The 25,965-nt window shown below is 41.1% G+C and overlaps 1 protein-coding gene across 5 annotated transcripts in view; it reads right to left on the reverse strand.

The window, feature by feature from the left end:
- SPATA17 (spermatogenesis associated 17) overlaps positions 1-25,965 on the reverse strand; it is a 186,763-nt gene that overhangs the window by 159,949 nt on the left and 849 nt on the right. For 4 of the 5 annotated variants that reach the window (XR_011469311.1, XM_070401056.1, XM_070401055.1 and 1 more), the window contains exons 2-6: positions 22,955-23,044; positions 21,290-21,371; positions 16,092-16,142; positions 11,475-11,578; positions 5,734-5,857 (exon numbers count right to left, since the gene is read on the reverse strand). Coding sequence is in view for 4 of the 5 variants with exons in the window: in XM_070401056.1 (XP_070257157.1) it covers positions 5,734-5,857; positions 11,475-11,578; positions 16,092-16,142; positions 21,290-21,371; positions 22,955-23,044 (451 nt within the window). In the remaining variant the exon portion in view is untranslated. The remainder of the gene's footprint in view (positions 1-5,733; positions 5,858-11,474; positions 11,579-16,091; positions 16,143-21,289; positions 21,372-22,954; positions 23,045-25,965) is intronic. The other variant, XM_070401057.1, reaches the window with a different exon arrangement.

Consider the following 25,965-nt stretch of genomic DNA (forward strand, 5'->3'; position numbering starts at 1 on the left):
AGGTGTGCCTGTGTAGAAGAAGAGAGAGAGAGAGAGAGAGAGAGAGAGAGAGAGAGAGAGGAGGGAAGGAAGGAAGGGAGGGAGGGAGGAAGGAAGGAAGGCAGGCACAGTATCCATGGAGTGCAACAAAAGCGAGGCGTGCCTGTGTAGAAGAAAGAGAGAGAGAGAGAGAGAGAGAGAGAGAGAGAGAGAGAGAAAGGAAGGAAGGAAGGAAGGAAGGAAGGAAGGAAGGAAGGAAGGAAGGAAGGAAGACACAGTATCCACGGAGTGCAACAAAAGCAAGGTGTGCCTGTGTAGAAGAAAGAGAGAGAAGAGAGAGAGAGAGAGAGAGAAGGGAAGGAAGGAAGGAAGGAAGGGAGGGAGGAAGGGAGGAAGGAAGGCAGGCACAGTATCCATGGAGTGCAACAAAAGCAAGGCGTGCCGGTGTAGAAATCAGTGGGGGCAGAGGATCCCTGAAGGGCACCCCAACAGCAAACAGGAGGGAGCCGCAGGCCCCGGAGAAGACGGCTTCACAGGGGAGGTCAGCGGTGTCGGGGGCTGGGGAGAGGTGGGGCAGCGTGGGGACCACAGGCAGCGCTGGATGGTAATTAGGAGGTGACAGGTGACCTCCGCAGCAGCAGGGTCTGTCCTGGTGGCAGACGTGACATGGCAACTCCCCGAGCGTGAGGGGGAAGGGGCGTGCGGCTGGCTTCAGGCTTCCAGAACACGGCAGTTGCAGAGGACTCTCCGATATTGGGACAGAAAGAATCGCTGTCTTCTTTTTTAAATTTTCACTCAGGATTTCCCTCCAGCCATATTTGCATGTGGAAAGATTTTCTAAGAAACACTGCCCATGAGACTCTCTGGGAAACCTTCCCCTCTGATCAGTCCCTTCACCTCTGTATGGACAGATGTCACTCACTGTATCCATGATTCCCTCCAAGAACTGGACGGAAGACCCTAGTTTTCTTTCATTTTTAAAAAATATATTCTTATTGATTTCAGAGAGGAAGGGAGAGGGAGAGAGATAGAAACATCAAGGATGAGAGAGACTCATGGATCGGCTGCCTCCTGCACGCCCCACACTGGGGATGGAACCCAAAACATAGGCATGTGCCCTGACCGGGAATCGAACCATGACCTCTGGGTTCATGGGTGGACGCTCATCCACGGAGCCACGCCGGCCAGGCAGATTGTTGATGTTTCCAATCAACAGGCTGATAAAGACTTAATACTTTGAATGGTGCCTAACATGAAGTTAGTACTGAATCAATGCCACCGTGTTAAAAGGTAGTATCCTGGAGTCCCTGTGAATGTGGGCTCTGGAACTAGACCATCGACCCTAACATTGATTGACCTTGGGCTCCTTATGTCATCTCTTTGTGCCTCCCCCATCCACTGGGGAGAAGAACAGTCCACTGCCAGGGTGGTATGTGAGGATGAAGGGAGGCAATTCATGTAAAGCAGCTGGATGATACTGGGCTCTCAGGGAGCACTCAATAAGCGTTAGCTGTTGTTACTATTCTTCTTCTGCGCCTCCGAGTCCAGGCTGCTGGTTTCTGCTGACATCAGTCATGCAGCCAGGCAGACTGGGGACACTGCATGCTGTGGACTCCAGACCAGCCCGGCCCCAGCGCCACTAAAGACCCTCCTTCGCTGACTCCTCTCAGGATTATTTTAGAAGACCAACCAGAGCGATGAGGTTCTTAAACATGGGTTACTTCAACCTTCCGACCTTCCCTACCAATGTACATCCATACATACTACATTTACTTTATTTCTTAATGGGTAAGGTCTCCTTCTGCCTGGTTAAACCTACAACTTCAAGGCCTTCACACGCTCTGCCACCTCTTCTGGGTCCATGCTTATTAGTTACTAGAGGCTCAGTGCCCGAATTCATGCACATTGAAAGGAAATTAATTAGAAGAAATATCTTAGAGGCTGGGGAGGGACCGCGGGAGGCTGGCTCCAGGGTGTGTCTGGCCCGTCTTGCCCAGTCTCCATCGGCCAGATCCCAGCAGCAAGCTAACCTACCGGTTGGAGCGTCTGCCCCCTGGTGGTCAGTGCGCATCATAGTGACGTGTCTAGCTGTTGACCGATCCGTAGGACACTTAGCATATTAGGCTTCTATATATATAGATTTCTGACCGAGGAAATAAACATCCTTTGCTCCCACATGGCGCTGAGATTCGCAAGGGCAGACTTGGTCTTCCTGCTCTGCCTATGCCTGAGAGGTAGATTTAATTGGGGAATTAAGTGGAAGCAAGTTCAGTATTGTTTCAGATGTACATTTCCAACCCAGACTTCATTACTAATAAAACTAATACTCTTGATCTCCATGTATCTATCTTTTCTTTCTTTGTTTTTTTTAAATCAACTTCCTCTGAACTTAGAGAGAGGAATGGTCCAACTTACAAACTGGGAAGGAACCAAATGAATGTTCTAAAGTCAAGGATGTGGTTTGGTGAGAAGGATCAAGACGCCTAAAGATTGTACTCTGGAGAGTCATTATGTTTTAACATCACACTGAGTCCCTAGCCATGGCTGTGAGATGTCATTGCCTAAGGCAAAACTCTCATGAAAAGGCTCTCCAAAGATACTTTCCAAATATACCACACACACACACACACACACACACGCAGGTGCACACAGAAAGGCTGCCGTTCTTCTGTGACGTTATCACCTCAAATTAAACATGAGCAATCACACATTGTATACTTACTATATGTAAGGCATGGAATCACTCCACTTACAATACTGGGAAGATTGAGTTGAAAGCAATCCACGCTTTGGAAGACGTACTATAGTTCTTAACTTATACCTTTTTCCACCTTACAAGAATCCTATATAATAAAAGGCTAATATGCAAATCAACCGAACAGTGGAATGACCAGTTGCTATGACACACACTGACCACCAGCCAGGAGGAGCGCCACTCAGCCAGAAGCTGGGCTCATGGCTGACAAGGGCAGCGGTGGTGGCAGGAGCCTCTCCCGCCTACGCAGCAGTGCTAAGGATGTCCAACTGCCGGCTTAGGCCCGCTTCCCTCAGGAAGCGGGCCTAAGCCATCAGTCAGATATCCCCTGAGGGCTCCTGGACTATGAGAGGGCTTAGGCTGGACTGAGGGACCCCCCCCCCCCCACCTTTAGTGCACGAATTTCATGCACCAGACCTCTAGCTGTCTTATAGACATGCTGTCCATATCAGCAGACTACCAACTAATTTTGGGCATATCAAGTATATCTTTTATATTTAAGATTTTTCCTTCCATATACACATGTGATAGGAATTTGTAAAGAGCAGCTGAAACCATTTGTTTCTCTCAAAAAAATTAAGTAATTCAAAATAAAGTTTAATCAATATATTAACCCTTTAAAGAATCAGAAATATTGAAAATTGCTCTCTCAGTGTCCATATGAAAATTTCTACTACTCATTAATGGGGAAGCATTGAAAACCTGTTATATTAAGGGGTAACATGAAAATTATGTCCACAAAATACGTGTACAAATTTTAATTAAATGCATAGATTTCCATTTTAGTTTTAACTAAAATATACATAAACTATTAAATGCTATAACTAAAATAAAATCTGCATGGTTAGAATATACGGAATTAATCTATTTTGTATTAATTTATCCTCTATTATCAGCAGATTGAAATAAAGACGGTATTATTTTCACAAATCAGAACCATTGCAAATGTGTGTAATTCTGTGTGGTGGCCTGTATTTCTAAATACTAACTGTGACTTGACCTCGAGTCTCACGTTTGCATCTGCCACTTTGCTGATCTCTCCAGGAGGCTCTTTAAAAAATTCATGCAACATTTTAGAGGCAGCATCTTCTCAGGAGCCCAACAATGGGCGTTGGCCTGGGTCCACCAGTAGGTGGCGCAGACAACATAATTTATTACCAAGAACAAGGACAAGGGAATGAAAGTCAGTTTATTTGGAATAAAACAAATCTGCAAATGAGATTTTCTTCAAAGGGAATATGTCCTGTATGTGTTAGATTTAGTTTGACTGGTTACTGAATCAAAATAAATAACTTTATTAAATAATCAATCTTTGCAGAAAGATAAATTAAATTTCCAAATGGAGGCAATGTCTGCATTTTACTTATTCAAATCAACTAAAAGTAGCTTTCTTTTCATAGAACTTTTACAGGGACGAAGACTTTTTGATGTGTTCATTTAATAAGGGTGCTAAACCCAATCCTGTTTTACAGGTGATGGGGTGCATAACAAATAGCATTTTGTAGGAAATATAATTGACTAATCCTGTTCTGTCTGTAGCAACAAATTAACCTTATTACTACTAGTAAATCGTGATTGATTATTTATGCAAATAAGTTACCGCATTCAGCTTTCTGATTGAAATAAACATATACAAAAGGTGTTTTAATATGACTTGAACTTTTTAATTAATAAAAGCCCGAGGGGGTCTATCAATTCACTCATTGCAATATTAGTTATTTAGTTGTGTAACTTCTATTTGTGCTAACATATTTGCTTGCGTAAAGATGAGATAATTAATATCAGTAAAAATTAGATTTTAGAACCTTTAACATATACATTGGATCTGTACTGAAAAGGAGCTTAAAACTGACTTTAAAACTGTGCTATTAGTATGAGTATGTCAGTATGTCATCATAATTGTCCAAAATGATCGATATACTAAATAACACTTGATTCCATTTATTTTCTGTGTCTGAATTTACAAATACAATTTTAGCTTACAAAAATATCCATCTTTTCTGAAGCGTTATTTGTCTGAATTAATGTTTTGTTTCTACTCATCTTAGTTAAACTATATTAGAACTATGAAAGTTTAACATAAAATTAGTTACCTATCAACTAGATTAAAATCATTTCTAAATTACTTTCAATCAAATAGTGTTTCTCTCCTTGCTAAAATGTTATTACAATTATCCTCTTAAGCAGGTTAATAAAACATTTCTTATTCTGATATGCCTCAGAAAAATTATTTACACTTCCATATTTATTCAGTAACCTTTCAAATACCTACATGAGTTGACAGTAAAAAGTGACAGGAGCCCGGCCAGCATGGCTCAGAAGTTGAGCGTCAAACTATGAACCAGGAGGTCAAAGTTGGATTCCCTGTCAGGGCATGTGCCCAGGTTTTGGGCTCGATCCCCAATAGGGGGCGTGCAGGAGGTAGCCTGTCAATGGTTCTCTCTCCTCGTTAATGTTTCTCTCTCTCTCCCTCTTCCTTCCCCTCTGAAATCAATGAAAGCATATATATATAAAAAGAAAAGAAATGTCTAAGTATTCCAAATTCCACACGTATTTTTCTATGCGAAGATGCAACGGCTGAAGGACTTCTGTTAAAAGCTGTCCCTGCAAACTTGCACCAGGATTTGGAAAAGGTGCAAGAAACCTGAATGCTCTGCCAGCTGAATAACGCGTCAGTTCTTGGTCAACTCACAGCACAACAGTGAGCTGCTCCCCATGGGTTTGGAAAGCGAGGCTACGCCCTGGGTGTGGGGGATCCTGACATGAGACCACAGGGCTACCCGGGCCTTCCCGCCTGCATCCCAGCAGCCGCTGCTAGGAAGCCGCTGTCACAGGCGAGCCGGGTGCCTGTGAGCACCCACCCAGCGGCACGGAATTGAACTGGAAGTCGTGTCTTTGTGGTATCTTTCACCCAGTCATGTCCCATCTAGGGTGCTAGTTTGTCTCTGTCAGCCAGGGCCCCGGCGGCGCACGAGCTGTCAGGGGACAGGTAGACCAACCTGCTTTGTGCTGAGCAGGTAATGCATCTTTCGGGCTGCGTAATCTCTCTTCTTCTCCTCCCTCTCGAGGTCGGCCTTCTTCTCTTCTCTCTCTCTCATATCTGCGAACTCGTCCAGGGCCTCCCTGCAGCAAAACAGTGCGCGCTTACCCCAGGATGCGAACAGTCCGCTTAGCGTTTCATTTTCTCACGAATGACAATCAAAGTCGGGTTTGGGGCCCTGTCTCACCTGCACGCTCTGGCTGGGTCCCTGCAACCTTTAAAAGGCATTTGGAGGGATTGTTCCAAAAAGAAAAAAATAGAAATAAATAAAAATAAAGCGGCTGTTCAGTGGTTACATTTTAAAAATCAAATAGCTGTATCTTACCATGAATCCAATCATTGAGGAACTGTACCAAATGCAAAGTGAGTGAATTAGTATATTCATTTCTTTGGTTGAAGATGAACTATTTTGGACATACTTAAATATCCTAAGAAAAGATTTGATCTACTGAGTTCCTTTAAATTTTAATTTTCTATTTAGAAATCTCTACTCATTTATCTTGTATACTAACTGGGCTAATTTTATATATATGCTTAATTTAGTATAACTTTATTTCTGTTAACAGTTTCCATTTACAGTTCAAATAACATGAATATCATTAAATATATATATTATCCTCTAGTTCTTCTATAATGCACTTGAAAAGTTGACATTTTGTCCAATTATATAATCAGAATAAAAGCTAAATTATGTGAACAAGTTCATGACTAAGTATAATAAATTCCATTAAATTAATAAAACTTTCTAAATCATTTATGTGTGTGCTTCTAAGATGTTTAAACAAAAATAAGGTTTTAAAATATGTTATGTAAAAAAAAAAAAATACCCCTAAATAGAATATGTTATCAAATACGGAGAAATAAATAACTTCTGTGAAGAGCTATCCTTTATTTTAAAAGAGTAAGTTTAACTATTCCTATAAAGGTCATGTTTTGCAATTGGATTTTATTCTTTTTAAAAAATAGATATGTAACTTCCTGTCCGGTCCTATCAGTCAAATATTAAGTGAACCCTGGGTCTTTACCTCAAACGTGTCAGGCGGAAAGCAGAGGGGGAAATTCCCAAAGAAGAAAAGACTCTCATTCCTCCCTCAGTGCCTGGGAATGTTCCTGCGGCGAGTTCCTGCTAAGGGCCCCTCACACAATGCTTCAGACAAGGTTACTTATGAAACACCCTGACGTTTAAAAATCACCAGGCTACACTCCTGCAGCAGAGCAATTTTTTTCAACATAAGATTAAATTGCAAAATAAATGAATTACTTGGAGTGGCATGGCCCTCATTTTGCCACCCTTCTCTTGAAAATTGCTTATTAATATGAAAGAAGGAGCCAGAAAATAGCCCCTTTGCCGTTATGCACAGTATTTGGGGGGCTCCCGCGCCCACAGAGCCTGGCTGGCTGCACGCTTAGCTTTGCCGGCCAGCGGGTCCGGTGACCTGCCTGACCTGCACCTCAGGGCTGTTATTAATCGCCGGGTAACCTGGTGAAGCCAAACAAATTTGTTTCCATTGAAAGGATCTCTATCTGTGTCTGGGAGTTTGTTCTGTAGCAAACAAACCTCATTAACTGTGTCCATTTTTGACAAAGAACCAGGAGTGAGAGGGACGGATGACCTTCCTTTGTCCTTAAGGTACACATTTCTAGGCAGTTACTTATGAATAAATGAGAATTTTTTACCAGGAAAAAAAAATAACAAGCATATGTGACATAGAAAACTGAATAGATTATTCATTTTCATCTTTACTCTTTCTATTATGAGAAAAAGAAATATTTCTTCTATCATTCCCCTTATAAGTCTTTAAGGTAATTTAAAATAACCAATGAGCTGCCACTACCAGGATAATTACTCAGATATGCATGGATCCAGTTTACTTGCCTCCGAATATAAATACGGTAATTTTCTGAGCAATCACACACACACACACACACACACACACACACACACAAAAGGCATACCTACAAAGAAGTTTATGCATTACAAATGATTTAATGACTATGGAGAGATCTGACCTAAGAAAGAAAAAAAGGCCCAATACAATGAACACATGCATGAACAGGTAAGACACAGAGAAGTACATAGGACCTGACACAAAATCAAAACTGTAAATTATGAGACGTAGTACAAACAGTCCATCTTCAGGCTATGGCAATGCAAGCTATAAAGAGTGTGTGCTTGGGGAGGCTAAAGCTGAGAGACAGGAAAAAGAATGCCAGTGTCCCGGATATAAAGAAAACACACTAGCAACCCACACAATCCCCCCAGAAGGAACTGGCATGCCCTCAAGAGAAATCCAAGAAACCTGAGAAGGCGCCGGAAAAACTAATCCGGGGTAGTTTCAAAACACAAAGTCACCAATTTTCAAAATCCATACAATTGTTGAAAAGACTCAATCTTGCATTCCTCATTGATTCACTGCCCTACGTGAGTGTGCAGAAGCACTGAACAGCACAATTATATTTCTGTCCGGTTGTCTCAGTTAAATGAGTACCGAGTCACCATGGGATCTATGTGCCGAGTCACCATGGGACCTATGTGCTGAGTCACCATGGGATCTACATGAAGGGGTGGCCGGGCTGGGGAGCTCATCCTTTCACATTTATGCCTCCTTGCACCACAAACCACCCAATCCTCTCGCTGCCACGAGTGCTGGCATCTAGCTGGATCATGGGAGGAAATGAGCTGCCCCACCCGCTCCCCCCAGCCTGCATCCCATGACTGGTGAGAAGGGGACGCATAGGCCCAGGGCCTTTGTCCCAATTTGGGGCCACTCCGAAGACCCCCTGAAACCCAGAGCTTCCTGAGTCTGGCTGGGACTTTGATGCAGTTCAGAGGGGAACAGGCAGGTTAGAGCAGGAGATGAGGCTTTCTGGCCAAGGGTGGACGGGCTCTCTCAAGGCGATGCCAGCGATCTGGTACTCTACGGACTAGATATTTTGAGAATGAAACAAATGAAAGAGATGATAATGGTCCATGTTATAAAATTACCATACCATGACTTCGCTCTGATCGTCCAATTGCTCCATTATTTCATTTGCCTACTTTGCATGATTTTAAAAAGTAATAAGACTCCATTCAAAAGATCATTTGTGAAAATCATTTTTTTTTCTCTCCTTCTGGCTCTTTTGAATAAACTTCCTTGAAGAGAATTCTTTTGTTCAGTATTCTTTCTGAAAATATGCACATATTTCACTGTAAAATTATTTTATTTTTACGATTCTGGATAGCTTCTCTAAATGGAAGTAAAAGCCCTATGTAATAAAAGCCTAATATGCTAAGTGTCCAGACGGCCATTCGACCAATCAAAGCGTAATATGCTAATGATATGCTAAGGCCTCTCAATAGCTCACTATGTTGTGCACTGACTACCAGGGGGCAAACACACCAACTGGTAGGTTAGCTTGCTGCTGGGGTCCAGCCGATCTCAGGACTGAGCGAGACGGGTCAGACACACCCTGGAGCCCTCTCGCAGTCCCTCCCCAGCTGGCAACCTCCCACATCCCTCCCCGTCCCCTATTGTGCACCAGTGGGGTCCCTCGGCCTGGCCTGCACACTCTTGCAATCCTGGCTGAGGACTACACCACCCCCCAGAGTGCACGAATTTCATGTACCGGGCCTCTAGTTTTATATAACATACATGATGTTGAATGATTGAAAATGGCATTATGCTAAGTACAACAATAGGCACAATAACAACATGTATTCACATTGTACATTTTTCAGGAGCTCCAAGACCTTCCCCAGACATTAACCCAGGGGTGGGCAAACTTTTTGACTTGAGGGCCACAATGGGTTCTTAAATTGGACCGGAGGGCCGGAACAAAAGCATGGATGGAGTGTTTGTGTGAACTAATATAAATTCAAAGTAAACATCATTACATAAAAGGGTACGGTCTTTTTTTTTTTAGTTTTATTCATTTCAAATGGGCCGGATTCGGCCCGTGGGCCGTAGTTTGCCCACGGCTGCATTAACCCATCCTCACAACACTCTCCTGAGGTTGGTAAGGGGCAGGTATTATTAACCAGACACCTGTTCTTTGTTTGTTTTATTAAAATATATTTTTATTGACTTCAGAGAGAAAGGGAGAGAGAGAAACATCAAAGACGAGAGAGAATCATCTATCAGCTGCCTCATGCACACCCCCCACTGGGGATCAAGCCCACAACCCGGGCACGTGCCCTGACCGGAAATTGAACTGTGACCTCCTGGTTCATGGGTGGACGCTCAACCACTGAGCAACACCGGACGGGCTTCACGATAGACTATGGCGCTCTACTTGTGTCCTTGAAATTGGGAACGGGGACACGGTCGTATGAAAAAGTGGCCTCGCTGCTGGAGTTCATAAATTCTGTTCGGCTTTGGATGAGTTCAAAGAGCTGCCATGTAAGAAAAGCCTTACAGAGGGAATTTATCTGATTATGGCAGTAATAATTACCCAGCTGTTTATGGCAGATAGAGAAATAATTCATGCAGGCAAGAGGCCGTGGTGGCAATGACACTCCGCATTTAGTAAATATGCAAACTGTTCACTTCTAATTAACCAAGCTCGAGGATGCCCTTATTAAACGTATAAACTAAAAGTGCCTCCCTGACAAGTGATGAATTGTTACATTGCACAAACTCTTGCCGCAGAATTACGGCAGTGAACTTGGGGCTTAACTTCATTAAGAGATCTTGTGGGATAGTTAAATGAGGATGGACAGCATAACAAGGCTCACCTGACAGCCAATGATATGTTAGCGCTTAATGGAACTGCGCCTCTCCCTCTGTCCCACTGAACTGCTCAGATTCATGATAGATAAATCAGGAAGTTCATTTGAGTTCCAATAATAAAAGTAAACGGAATATCAGGGCAGCCCACTGAGGGAGGCCACCCGACACGTTACCTCCCCTGTGTAGTGAATTGACCACACAGCCGAATTTTAGGATTCGCACGTCTTTCATGTATCGACACGGAAAATCTACCATTCTTTAACCTAAAATTCCTTGTTGAGTAACAATAAATGGTCTTATTGAGTAGCACTGTAATATGTTTCAAAAAGTAAATGAATGGCTCTGGCAGGTGTGGCTCAGTGGTTGCGTGTCAACCTGTGAACCAGGAGGTCATGGTTCGATTCCTGGTGAGGGCACATGCCTAGGTTATGGGCTCCATTCCCAATAGGGGGTGTGCAGGAGGCAGACAGTCGATGTTTATCTCTCATCATTGATGTTTCTCTCTCTCTCTCTCCCTCTCCCTTCCTCTCTCTGAAATTAATAAAAATATATTTTTTAAAAACCTGACAGTACAGCGGTCCATTTCCTTATGCTCCATGGTATTTTATTTTCTGCTTTGAGAGGCAAGCCTTGTTATTGCACATATTTCTGAAAACACACCCGAGGCTTGTCATACTTAAGGCTTCATAGGTACCAGAATCATTATATAGATAAATTCATTTTACATGAAACAATTTTATTGAAATTAAGCGATTCTGCATAGAACCAAGGCATAATATAATCTAATGTACTGTCAGGAGTACAGCATATTTAAATATAATACAATAAGTTTTTAAGTTAAATAGAATCACATTTCTATCTTGTCAGTACATGTCTGCCTAAGTTATCACTGAGTTTTAGAAATTATTTCTAAGGATGGGTATGCTCAACACCTGTTGAGTAACTGGTCTACAATTTTCACTAGTGGACTAGTGATTATGCTACTCACCTAACTGCGTCATTGGTCTCTGAAATCGCCCTCAGATATTCCTTGAAATAATAATAATTGAAGCCGTATTTCCGAACCTTATAGCCTCGCCATCGCTTCTGAATCTATTGAAGTGAATAGAAAGATAAAATATGCCAGTGAAGATTTTTAGTGAAAGCATTAACAGTTCCTCAGAATAAAGGGAATGATGGATGATAATGCATATAAATTATATCATAAGTTTTTCCATTAACATAACAGTATGTATAGGTGCCAGTATAGGCTGTAGTCATAGATTGCTCACATAATATTATAATGCCAAAACTTAATTTATTTTAAAATATTTATAATTGTTTCATAAGCACTAAGTATGAAATTAGCTACCAAAAGGTTAAATATTTGCTTTACTAATTCCTATCAATTCTACTCCCCGACTGAACAAGTTTTTTTGTTTTACATAACCAACTGACTTGAAGATTGTATTTGGTCTCATTGAAATCAATTTTTAAAAAATATGTTTTTATTGATTTCAGAGAAAGGATGGGAGGAGGAGGAGAGAGAGAAACATCAATGATGAGAGTGAGTCACTGATCAGCTGCCTCCTGCATGCTCCCTACTGGGGATCAAGCCCACAACCTGGGCATGTGTCCTGATGAGGAATCGAACTGTGACCTCCTGGTTCATGGGTTGATGCTCAACCACTGAGCAACACTGGCTGGACTGAAATAAATTTTTTAAGTGGGCTTTTTAAATTCAGTGGTATCAGTTCTCTAAACAAAATGTCTTGCATCTTCATCATGCCATTTGAACACTTCTTTAACAATAACAAGAGCCAACATTTATTGAGTTTTTATTTCATGTCCTTCAAAGTAATCAGCAACTTTCCGAAGTGATTGGTATGAAACAATTATTGTCATTGATCAGCTCTGAATAGATAATTTTAAACAGTCATTGTGAGCTCAGCAGATTACAGCTTGTTAACGGGCAACTTCCAAATGACCTCTTAAGCTAGTCAAATCAATGATGCATATTCCTCATTAAGTAACATCAAAAGGTAAGTGGGCTTATAAATAACATTTATTTTAAGCACTAAAACAAATGGCAAAAAGCCTGATATATCAAAAGTCATCTGCTCATAGAAAAGATCTACCTCCATTGAGTTTACTTTAACTCCTCAAAATTCTTACTGACCTTAATGTTATCAAAAGTCAGAAAAATAATGTCTTCTCATCTAAAATTAAAAACGAAGACATGGCCCAGCTGGAGTGGCTCAGTGACTGAGTGTCGACCTATGAACCACTGTTTGATTCCCGGGTACATGCCCAGGTTGCAGGCTTGGTCCCCAGTAGGGGGCGTGCAGGAGGCAGCCTAGCAGTGATTCTCTCTCATCATTGATGTTTCTCTCTCTCTCCCCCTCCCCCTTCCTCTCTGAAATCAATAAGAAAACATACTTTTTTTAAAAAAAAAAAAGACATGGACAACAAATTCACTAATAACGTACCTAATGTTGAGGCTCCAAATGTATATGAGAGCATACAGAAATAGAACATGTATTCATAATAATTGCACTTTTTTTAAATGAATTAGAATGCACAACACTCCTGAAAACTATACAAAGTAATTTTGCCTTCACCTTAATACCACACATAGTGCTGTTAGGAAGCGGACTTCCTAAGCCCAGTGCTTTGGGGGCCTCAGGTGACACCCCATGTTTAACCAGCAGCAGAAATGGAGGATCAACTCTCTACCCGGCCACACAAAGATGCACAATTGCCCTTCTAGATGGAACAGGGAGTGAAATGAGCTGAGCAGCTGCACCAACTCCTGACATTCGCATAAGATACTAAAAGCTGTGCAAGCAGAGAGAGCTTGGGGGCGGGAGGGAGTTGGGAGCCAAACAGAAGAGAGATCCGCAATGAAGCAGCCAAGATGCCGGAGGAGAAGCAGAACCCGAATCTGGAGCAAAGTCAAATCAAAGACCAAAAAGGCCATTGAGTGTCACTCAGAGACACAGGAGAAACAGGGCCCAGGAGCCAAGGTAAAAATTTACTGAGCAACTGATTGCCGTATTAATGGACTGTCCTGGCCTGGAGTTTCGTGTAGGCGTCCTGCGGGTTCCGACGGCAGCGTATACCACAGCAGAACTCCGCAGACCTGTCTGTGTGTGGGGGCTTTGGCAGGAACCCAAAGCTCATGAGATCTTCCATCCACATGAGAACTGCACTAACCAAGTATGACCTCCCCACTTCCAGTCTGCCCACCCCACACAGCCCAGGCAGGAGTTCAAAACAGCCTGAAGATCCCCCACTAGGGGTAACATGACTCCAGCTAGGGCCGGAGGGGCGGAGACAGAAAGGATTTAAAACAAAGGACTTGTTTTACTCCCTGCTTAGAGAAGAGCAAGCGGGTGTTGGCTGATGTATTAAGAGACATTGACATAAGCACCGACTATAAGCCTAGAACTGCAGATACAAAGAAGAAGATCGGATCCAGGGCCCCAAGGGACTTACAGGGGGCGGGGGGTGCATACAGCATGTAAATGAGCAAGGCTAATAAGATGTCACAGGTTCTATAACAGAAGCGTGTCCATGGTAAAACAGGGACATCAAAAGAGAGAGTGATCAATTCCACGTGGGTCGGGGGATCATAAAGTCTTTAGAGAAAAGGTGACCCTTTGAAAATGAAATGCAGCAAAGCAGAACAAGAATATCTACTGCAACATAAAAAAATCACAACGTGGCCCTGGCTGGTTTTGCACAGTGGATAGAGCGTCGGCCTGCGGACTGAAGAGTCCCAAGTTCAATTCCGGGCCAGGGCACATGCCCGGGTTGTGGGATCGATCCCCAGTAGGGGGCGTGCAGGAAGCAGCCAATCAATGATTCTCTCTCATTATTGATGTTTCTCTCTCTCTCTCTCCCTTTTCTTTCCTCTCTGAAATCAATAAAAATATAACTTTTTTAAAATCACAACATGTAATTGATTCATTATAAAGAATGACATCTTGCCGAAACTGGTTTGGCTCAGTGGATAGAGCGTCAGCCTGCGGACTGAAAGGTCCCAGGTTCGATTCCGGTCAAGGGCATGTACCTGGGTTGTGGGCACATCCCCAGTAGGAGATGTGCAGGAGGCAGCTGATCGATGTTTCTAACTCTCCATCCCTCTCCCTTCCTCTCTGTAAAAAAATCAATAAAAAAATATATATATATATAAAAAAAGAATGACATCTATTTAGAAATAGATAGGCTAAAAATAATTTTTTAAAAAATTCCTATCTTTTCAGAAATGGTCCCCAAGCCTCCTTGAAAATAGAATGTAATTTATTTGTCAGGCTAGGAGTCCATGGTCGGGATAGAGTTTGCAATTGGCTCCGTATATGAAGCAAATTAAAAAAAACAGAAGTTTTTTCTTTCCGATGGCAGGTGACGGTCCTATTCATGACCTGGGGGCATGTCTATGACTCTGTTCTAAGCAAGGTCAACAGGCCACCGCCACTGGGGTGTCTGCCTCTGGATCAGAAAAAGAAGCAAGAGGATCTACTGCTTCCTCTTGGTTTTCCCCCTGAAACCACAGAACAGGGCGGTGCACAGAGATACTGGAGACTGTCTCTGGGGGAGACTCCCAGCACAGGCACCCCTGGAGAGGGACGCACCTTCCCGCAGGAATATAAATACAGTGGGGCCTTGACTTAAGAGTGTCCTGATTAACGAGTTTTTTGAGATACCAGCTGTCTCTCGGCCGATTTTTTGCATTGAGTTGAGAGAGTAATTTAAGTTAACGAGCTCCTTAACGAGCTCAGTCTCGGAACGAATTAAACTTGTAAGTCAAGGCCCCACTGTTAATCGAAATAACATTAATTAGCCTGCCATAGTTCAACACAGGACTTCCAGGAGGTCTCTTACCGTCTTTTTTCACTCCTAATAAAATCCTTTATTACCAGAAGTAAGAATGAATAGCTTAATGAAAGAAAATATAAGACAATGTAGGTTTTAAGGACATTAATAAAATTCGCTTAAGTAACGTCTCCATTTATAACAGCTTCACAATCAAACTATGACCATAATGTCTGAGACCAAAAAAAAAAAAAAAAACCAAAAAACTTTTGCCGTCCCAGTCCCCAAATCTGTGCAAAAGCCAAGCCAGCCTCAGAATCACTAACTTCAGCTTTCTAACAGGAAAATAACACATAACAATGAGCACAAAAACGATAGATATAAAACTTCTAAGCTGGAAACTGACTTTATTACTGTTAAATCATCTGAATAATTTCTAATTGATTTGTATTGGGCAGGAATCTTAAATTCCAGAACCACGTTCATCTATTTATCACAATATTCTCTATGACATATGGAAACGAATACATTGCTTCATTAATATTTATGGTCTTTCTCCAGTTATGGCTCAGAGATATTTAACATTCTAAAACATAAGCATTGATAATTACATGTTTTACATTTTACTCTAATTTTTAATACTGCCAGGATTATTTAGGATAGCTAACTTTTTAACTATGTACTCTTTTCTCTCTTTAGCATTAGCATATCAATCAAATTTGCATTATTCTGGTTTGCTCATTTTATTAAAAACGAATTCAAGGCACAATTGACTTTTCATTTGTTTAACAAGTGAAGAAATATTTACCCTGACAGCCATTGCATTGTAGATATTCATCTTCATATCATGATATGCTAACTGTGAATCAAGAAGAAAAAAAAAGATGGCATATATTTCAGTTACACAAAGACAGTGCAGCCTTTTCTTACATATAAAAGATAAGAATCTTTATACATAATACATAATAAGAGCTCAAGGCTTAGAAAAATGAAATCAAACTTTGTATTGAAGAGATAGGCTTCCTAATACATAATGCAGGCTTAACCAGAAAAATCTATGGTAGTCAAACTAGGCGCTAATGGAGATATATGATCATAAAATGCTCTCCGCTGAGTTTGATAATCAATGGAGCTCTACTGAGAATAGAATAACAAAGCAGAAATATTCACAAGTGCTGGTGACACGTAGCATTGTATGATTTATTCACTGGGGCTCTCTTAGCCAAAACTCACAGAAACATAAAAGGAATTCATATTTCAAGACGTCTGGTTTAATGAAAAATTCAAAGAAAGGCTGTCTTCAGTCGAAAGCGTTCAAGGATGGGGATGCAGTGATGGAGGAAAATTGTGCCTTCCAACCATCTGTACAAAATGCTCTGTACTTAGCTGCCTCCCGAGGAATGCTTGGGAATTCGGTTCCGTTTAACATTCATTTTAACACCATAAAACCATAAATACAATGATATCTCGTTACAGCAAATCCCCCGATACCGGGAAGACTTCCGAAAGTCTTGGTTCCTTTCTGGTAGAGACACTCCTGTCTATTCATAGGCATGTCTCTGTTCTAGCAAATCCCCATTTGCCACCATCGCTTATTTCAATGAAAATACTGCTTGAAATAAAGCTTCCCCATCCATCCCATCTTTTAATTAAAAATATAAAATTAACCAAGGTCATGAGAGGGCAACACACAGCAAAGGAATAAAATACACATGTGTTTCCCAACACGAAATACAACATGATCCATTTTTATTCAGTCAGAATTCGTGCGACTAATAGTTTCTGGAGTCCAGGTAACAGGTGCTGTGTCAGGCAAAATGAGAGACAAGTGCGTTCTCTTTTTACATAGGGATTTTTTTTTCTTGCCCCGAAACACATAGGCATTTGTAGGAAAGGGTTCCGCTGTAATTAGTGTTGTTTGCCTTGCCCGGTCTGATCCAAAGCAAATTGTCTGTGCGGAGCAGGGCTGGCTTATTCATCAACAGTCCGGGCAATTAGGGAACAGTTGGCTGCAATATGTTATTCACAAATGAACACAGTGGCGGGACTTCATTCTCAATTCACCGTCTTTGTTTTCGCAATCAAGGCATAATTCTTGGTGTTGGAGGTGAATTCCAAGTAGTTTCTTTAAAATCCTACTTCTTCAAGGCATTTCGAGGCAGGTATGAACATTAAGTATTTTTTATACAAGAGACACCTATTGGAAATCACATATTGGAAGAAAATTGGGGTTCAGAATAAGATGTTCCTTATTTTTTATTTTTTTTTAAAATATATTTTATTGAGTTTTTACAGAGAGGAAGGAAGAGAGATAGAGAGTTAGAAACATCGATGAGAGAGAAACATCGATCAGCTGCCTCCTGCACACCTCCCACTGGGGATGTGCCCGCAACCAAGGTACATGCCCTTGACCGGAATCGAGCCTGGGACCCTTCAGTCCGCAGGCCGACACTCTATCCACTGAGCCAAACCAGTCAGGGCAGATGTTCCTTATTGTTATCACACTGCTGTTCAGTAGGCAGCCCTGAGTGTGTGGGAGCTTTTCAGCCACAGGCCCGGGTTCCGTTCCTGAGGCTGCGTTTAGAGGCCTGTGGCTCTGAACACGTTCCTGAAGGTCGCCCAGCCTGTGTCCCAGCCCCACACAATGCGACTCTCCTTACTTTCTAGAGTTGTTGTGAAGACTGACATGGATAAAGGGGCTTGGGATGCTGTGATGGTCATTATGGGAGGGACCACCCCTGGTGTTGTGAGAAGCATGTCCTCCAGCTCTCAATAGAATCCAAACTGCCTAAGACCAGTCGGCAAACTGTGGCTCGCGAGCCACATGCAGCTCTTTGGCCCCTTGAGTGTGGCTCTTCCACAAAATACCACGTGTGGGCGCGCACGTACAGTGCGATTGAAACTTCGTGGCCCACGTGCAGAAGTCAGTATTTTGGGGGAGAGCCACACTCAAGGGGCCAAAGAGCCGCATGTGCCTCTCCAGCCGCGGTTTGCCAAGCCCAAGCCGCAGTTTGCTGACCACTGGCCTAAGAGATTCAATTTTATTCTGAGCGAAGAGAGAAAAGCGATACAACTTCTAGGCCTCAGGATTCTCAATTGTATAGTTAAAAGGTGGAAGAGCACTTTGATTCCAATGAGTCAGTCTCGTGTGAACCAGTAATTGATGTCACATTTATTCTCAATTCCCTAAAGTACACACACACACACACACACACCACACCAAAAAACCATATGTGAGACCATTTTGAGTAATATATCTATACAAACTTAACCAGATCAACTGGCTTTCCTTGCTAGCAAGGGTGATACAGAGGCAATGTTTGTGCTGGAATGATGGCAGTGGAATCTTTAAAGCCCATGCACATATGGATACCAGAGCGAATGGGCCCGGGCCTTCATTATTTTCCACATCAGTGTCACCCTCATTTCATAATTTTGAGTAGAATCATTAAAATGATTGATTACCAAATAATCATGAGTATTTGTGGCATATGCTTTGCTTTGTTTGCTGGCAACCGATACCAAACTGGTGATTATCAACAGCTGATTTTTAAAATAACTTGTATTTTCCACACACAAAACAATTAAAAGTCAATTACATTCTTTCTCCCAGTTGCTATTAATAGAATCTTTAAAAGCAGGTGAGCCAAACTAAATTCATTTCATAATTAGGTGAAACTATGTTAATAAAGTTTTTTAAAAATATAGATTTTATTGATTTTTTACAGTGAGGAAGGGAGAGGGATCGTGTTAGAAACATCGATTAGAGAGAAACATCCATCAGCTGCCTCCGGCACGCCCCCTACTGGGGATGTGCCTGAAACCAAGGTACATGCCCTTGACGGGAATCGAACCTGGGACCAGTCAGTCTGCAGGCTGGTGCTCTATCCACTGAGCCAAATCAGCCAGGCCAATAAAGTTTTAAGTTAATATTAGTAAGTCAGAGTCTTAAGTTATTCAGACTTAGGTGTTTATCTAAAAGGCAAGACCCTGAAGGGAAAAAAATCTATGATGTTTCAGTTTTATGCCCTGACATCAAAGGGTGCTAAGTGTTGACTTATTAACTTATAACTTATTTGGAAGTTCTATAAAGAAGTTTATTTTTAAAATTGGGCATTTTCTCATCTATAGCAGAAACACCTACCTAATGAAGAGAAATAAAATTGCCTGTAGAAGCCACCATGTCAATCTCATCAGATAAAGGGGCTTGGGACACAGCGACGGTCATTATGGGAGGGATCTCTTAGCCAAAACTAAAAATAGTGAGCAAGCCCAGCCTGTGTGGCTCAGTGGTTGAGCATTGACTTATGAACTAGGAGGTCAGGGTTCAATTCCTGGTCAGGGCACATGCCTGGGTTGTGGGCTTGATCCCCAGTAGGGGGCATGCAGGAGGCAGCCTATCCATGATTCTCTCTCATCATTGATGTTTCTATCTCTCTCTCTTCCTCCCCCTTCCTCTCTGAAATAAATAACAACATATTTTTTTTTTAAAAAGAAAATTTTTAAAAATCAAAAGCAATAGTCATCCAGGAAACAAGAAAGAGGCAGAGCACAGAAGATTAGAACTGCGCTGTGCAACTGTGGGTTAGTGAGGGCGTGGGAGTGGAGGATGTGCGGCACTTCAGGGCTAGGGAAGCTAGCTGGTGCCACTGTCAGGATGCTGTAGAAGCTGGAGAGAAAATACAGTGGGGCCTTGACTTACGAGTTTAATTCGTTCTGAGACCGAGCTCGTTAAGGAGCTCGTTAACTCACATTACTCTATCAACTCAATGCAAAAAATCGGCCGAGAGACAGCTGGTATCTCAAAAAGCTCCTTAGTCGGGACACTCGTAAGTCAAGGCCCCACTGAACCCAGATATGGTAGAGTTTGGAGGGGGGCTGTCTAAGGAGACTCAGGACTTCGGTCGTTGCATGGCCCACTTGTTGTTTGAGCTTGGCCGCATTTGAGACTGTTGACCACTCCGCTTTCTAACGGTTTTCACCCCTGATTCCTGTGACATTGTGTCTCTGCTTTCCTATTTATTATCTTCCTCGATTCTTGCCTCTGCCCGAACCCCACCACGAGCATGCCAGAAGCCTCGATTCTTGGCCCTCTGCTCTACTGTTCGGATACTTTTCCCATCAGGTGGGAAGTCCTGTCATCTTGAAAGGGTGGCTGCCAGACCTGTATCTCCAGCTCTGACTCCGAAGCTATGGTCCCTTTCGACCCTTCCCTTTCATAAGCATGTGCTGAGAGCTGACGATGGTGTTCCAGATGCTCCGTGGAGCTACAGCCAGATCTCCTGACAAGATACCAGCACATGGAGGTGTGCTAACATCACCACAAATACAAGGGGCTCACATCTTTCTTTCTTTCTTTTAAAAATATATTTTTATGATATCAGAGGGGAAGGGGGGGAGGGAGGGAGAGAGAGAGAGAGAGAGAGAGAGAGAGAGAGAGAGAGAGAGAGAACACATCAATGATGAGAGAGAATCATTGATTGCCTCCTGTAGGCCCCACACTGGGGATCGAGCCCGCAACTGGGGCATGTGCCCTGACCGGGTATCAAACCGTGACCTCCTGGTTCATAGGTTGATGCTCAATCACTGAGCCACACCACACAGGCTCAGTGGATGTTTATTGACTGTGTTACGGGCCAGAGATTAGTCTAAATGTTGGTGATCCAAAAATGAACAAGCTACAGTGTCTACTCACCATCTAAAAAGTAGAGAAAAATCATCAACAAATAAGCACGTATAGGTATATATTCTGTGAAAGGGGCTTTAACAAAAATAAAGCCTCTGGTGTCGTTTGGGTGCAAAGAAACAAGTCATCACTTCTCCACTGGAAAATCAGGAATGGCCTCTCAGAAGAGGACTCGCACTAAAAATTAAATCCAATTTTGTTTGTACGTAAATATTTACCACAAATAACTTTGAAATTACCTGTAAATCTGACTGAAGTGAATGAGTTATGGTATATTGTATAATTTTCATGCTACCATATATAAGTTGTGTAATATTTACCTTTATCTTGTGTTGATAACATTTCCTTCCTAAGTAACTTCTCCACCATTTCTGAATAACTGTTGCAACTCTGTGTAAATACCTGAGTGAAAATTATACTTATTAATATGCTTTCACTGGAACAAAAATATCTCTTACAACCTGCTTAGAATATACCTTCCTGCAATACAAAAGATCAAATTCAAAGCCAAGTGAATGTGTACTTTCAAAAAAGTGGAGAGTTGTCATTCTGGGATATAATTCATAATTTCTAGAAATAGAAAAAAAAAGGTATAGATAACGACTCAGTATTAAATAAATTCTTTAAAATTTTAATTATTCTTCAATATTTTACTCTCTAAAATATTGTTTAATTCGAAGACAATAAAACCAGTCATGGTGACATGTTGAGAGATAAGCCAGGCACTGTTGCTGTGAATCACAGAATTTAGAAATAATTCTTGAGGTCAGGAAATGGTTCCCCTCTCTATTCTTTCCTTATATTACTCAGTCTGTCCAGGTGAATGTTGTGTTCATCTGCTGAATTCAAAAGACTCTCTTTGCTGCCATGTTTCTAGTTTACTGTGATCAAAAATGAAAACTTCACACTTTAAAATATATTTTTACTGATTTCAGAGAGGAAGTGAGAGGGAGAGAGAGATAGAAGCATCAATGATGAGAGAGAACCATTGATATACTGCCTCCCCCACGCACCCTACTGGGGATCCAGCCTGCAACCCGGGCATGTACCCTGACCTGGAATCGAACCATGACCTCCTGGTTCATGGGGCAATGCTCAACCACTGAGCCACACCGGCCAGGCAAAACATCACACTTTAATTTGCATGTCTGGTTCCTACTAGCTAATAACTTAAGGACATACACAGTATGATCTCCAGCCTGCATTCTGAATTATTACTGATGAGGCATATTCGTCCTTCACCTTATCCAGGAAAATATTTTTTTTCAGGATGGAAGGGAAGCTGAAGGACAGTTTGAGCATTGAAGAAAAAGTGGACCAGTTAAGGATCAACTTCAATCCCTTTGCAATAGGAATGGTATCGTTCTGGTATCATTTACCAACTTGTTGGAAAAAACTGGAATAGCGTTCTTTTTGTTTCGTTTTTCTTCTTTCTTACCAGTCAATGAATTAATTGATATTAATACCAGTCATTTGTCACATCCAGTGGAATTTGAAGAAAAGAATTTTGTCAAGTATGTTTACAATATTGAGAATAGTTGCAAGTCAGGAAATGGTCAATATAATTTAGTTTTCTGATATGTAGGAAAAATGACCAAAATACTTATATTTTTAAAAAGGACATTATAGCCCTAACCAGTTTGGCTCAGTGGATGAGCGTCGGCCTGCGGATGCAAGGGTCCCAGGTTCGATTCCGGTCAAGGGCATGTACCTTGGTTGTGGGCACATCCCCAGTAGGGAGTGTACAGGAGGCAGCTGATCGATGTTTCTCTCTCATCCATGTTTCTAACTCTCTATCCCTCTCCCTTCCACTCTGTAGAAAATCAATAAAATATATTTTTAAAAAAGGACATTATATAATTCATTAAGCTTCATTACAGTAACATAAAAGATTACTTGAAGTGAGCACTATATGCATAAGTTACATTTTGTAAGGAGTATACTTTTATGGTATATCTGAATTTTCAATGACAAAATCAATATACCTGATATACGTCCGAACTTGACATCCTCGAAACCAGCTCTGGATTTTAACTGCTGCCTCATACTCTTTTTTTCTAAATGCATCCACAACACTTAAAGGGAAAAAAAGAAGGTTTTCATTAGTGGCTAATATGACTCTAAAGCAAGCCAATCAGTTAAACTTAATCTTTAATCTCTTCCAAAATGGTCATGATCATTCAAACGTCATTTTAAATAAAATTTAAAAGGGGGGCGGGGGCATCTGTAATATTTTCAACAATAATGATACATTTTAAAAAAACTAAATGGGAAAAAAGCATTTCAGAAATCAAGAGCTACGTTTAAAAAATGAACCTTTCTCTGAGGGGCCATGTGCTTTCAACAGGTTTACTTTTTAAAAAATTTTATGATCACTTACTTTGCAACTAACTAATTTGCAAGTGATGTTATAAGAAAATAAAGAAACGATGTGGTAGTTTTTATTTTATTTTTTTAAAACCTATCACGCAGGATTAAAATGTTTGCATATTTCAGTCAACGCATCAGTTACATGAATCGCCTCTAAGTAAAATAAATCTATCACAGAATGCCAATTCTAGATAGAATTCTCAGAAAGTCCATTTCAGTTAAAGGAGGCAGGGGAGAGGGCCATGGGGGTTATAAAGAGATAAAGAGATACAAAATGCAGTCATCAGATCTATTAACTTACAGCCCAAAGAGGTTCAATGAAGACACACTTCCATCTGCATTTTAGCGATCATATTACCATTCCCCCTTTCTCCCCTCCATTTGATGCAGTGATATTGCTGAGGGCAACTACTGTGGGCCACAGAGGGATTTCCCTCCCAGAATGCTGCTGGGCACATAATTAGCACTTTATGTTTGCTGAATGAATAAAGAATGGCTAGTCATCTATTTCTTGATTTTAAAAGCAATTCCCTCAGAATTATGTTTTTTGGAGAGAGGTTATTTTTTGTTGTCATTATAGGTTATGTTAAATATATAGACTTCATTATGTTTATTCATCATAATTAGAAGAAAAACAGAATAGAAAGTAAAAACACATGAAACAATAAAAATTCTTAGACAATACTATGATGTTGGCTGACAGAAAGAAAAATAGGATGAGCTTTAAGCTGTCAGTGACAAATAGTTGGAGAAACAAGTAGGTGGATGATAGTTCTAGGTAAACAGGAGAGTTACCCAGAAAGTCTGACTGAAAAGGACCCACAAAAGCAGAGGGAGGAACCAAAATGTGCATCAAAGGCAGTGATCCAGATGTGCAAAAGTGCAGCCCGCCAGTGTGGCTCAGTGGTGGAGCATCAACCTATTAATCAGGTCACGGTTCGATTCCTGGGCAGAACACATACCGGGGTTGTGGGCTCGATCCCCAGTGCAGGGCCTGCAGAAGGCAGCCATGTTTTTGTTTCATTGATGTTTCTATCTCCCTCTTTCCCCTTCCTTCCTTCCTTCCTTCCTTCCTTCCTTCCTTCCTTCCTTCCTTCCTTCCTTCCTCCCCTCCTTCCCTTCCCTTCTCTCTCTCTCTCTCTCTCTCTCTCTCTCTCTCTCTCTCCCTCTCTCTCTCTCTCTCTCCCTCTCTCTCTCTCTCTCTCTCTCTCTCTCTCTCTCTCATCAATAAAACCATATTTTAAAAAGACAACAACAAAGAAGAGCATTCGGAAGATAAGGAAAGAATAACTTCACTCAATAAGGCTGATGAGAAGTAAAAGTCATGATAAGAGGATTAAATGGTTTCTTAAGGTTATTTAACCCACTGTTGCCATTAACATTTAATATCACAGTAGATCTATTTTCCTTCTTCTTAATGGTCTCTATTTAAATGACTGAGCACAGCTGTCTCTACTTTTCCACCAATAATTAACACCGACTACCTTTGCAAAAGAGGGTGAAAAAGTATGAATAGGTGTATAGATACAGCTATATGCCCTTTGAACTAATGTGTAGTTTGAACTTATCCTTTACTTATAATTGTTGTTAGACATGCAAAAGGATAAGCAATCAAATGATCTACTTTGAGTTTATGTATTCTAATATCTCCTGGTAATAATGCTACCATATAATACATAGTCAAGAGCAAAATTAAATTGTTTCATTTTGGAGTTATAAGTAATAATGTATATAAATCCAAGCACAAGTATTGTCCTATACTTATTAGAACTATATATCTTAAAGGGCAACATTTAAAAAATATCTAGTAGTTCACTTACTACTAAGTTTTAACTTATGTGCTGAAATTTGACATCTATACACATTTATCTGTTGCTCCTATTTTAAAAACTGCTTAAAAATGAAATTTACAGCCGTAACCGGTTTGGCTCAGTGGATAGAGCGTCGGCCTGCGGACTGAAAGGTCCCGGGTTCGATTCCGGTCAAGGGCATGTACCTTGGTTGCAGACACATCCCCAGTGGGGGATGTGCAGGAGGCAGTTGGTCGATGTTTCTCTCTCATTGATGTTTCTGACTCTCTCTCTCCCTTCCTCTCTGTAAAAAATCAATAAAATATATTTTTTAAAAAAAATGAAATTTACAGATATTTGGATTACCCCTGGGCTGCTGAATAGTCATACATTATGTCATGAACTGCTAGACATTTTATGTTTAAAATGAAAAATGTGGGCAACACTTTATTTTAATGGTATATTAATTAGTTCCAAATTACGATGAAAATCCTATAGCAGTGAATAAAATATGACATCTGCATGAATTTGAAATAAATTTATTATGATCAGTATTATCACAATGAATACTAAATGAATTATTAATGATGAAAGACCAAAAGTATTAATGGGAATGTAATAAAACATCGAGAAAAAGCTGGAAGTTCCTAGACACTTCATCATCAACTAGAAATAAGCACTCTAACCCTGGATCACACTATATTCCTGTGCATCATCAGTGGCCACAAATTAACTGACAATAAATAGGAAATGAAAAAATGTGTGGTTAAATATGTTAATATGCAAAAACTATGCATTTTGCACATTAACATACTGTGCTTACTCTGAATTCCATG

This window comes from Myotis yumanensis, unplaced genomic scaffold (assembly GCF_028538775.1).
Source record: "Myotis yumanensis isolate MYYU_CA2020_CCGP unplaced genomic scaffold, mMyoYum1.0.hap1 SCAF_22, whole genome shotgun sequence".
Classification (NCBI taxonomy): Eukaryota; Metazoa; Chordata; class Mammalia; order Chiroptera; family Vespertilionidae; genus Myotis; species Myotis yumanensis.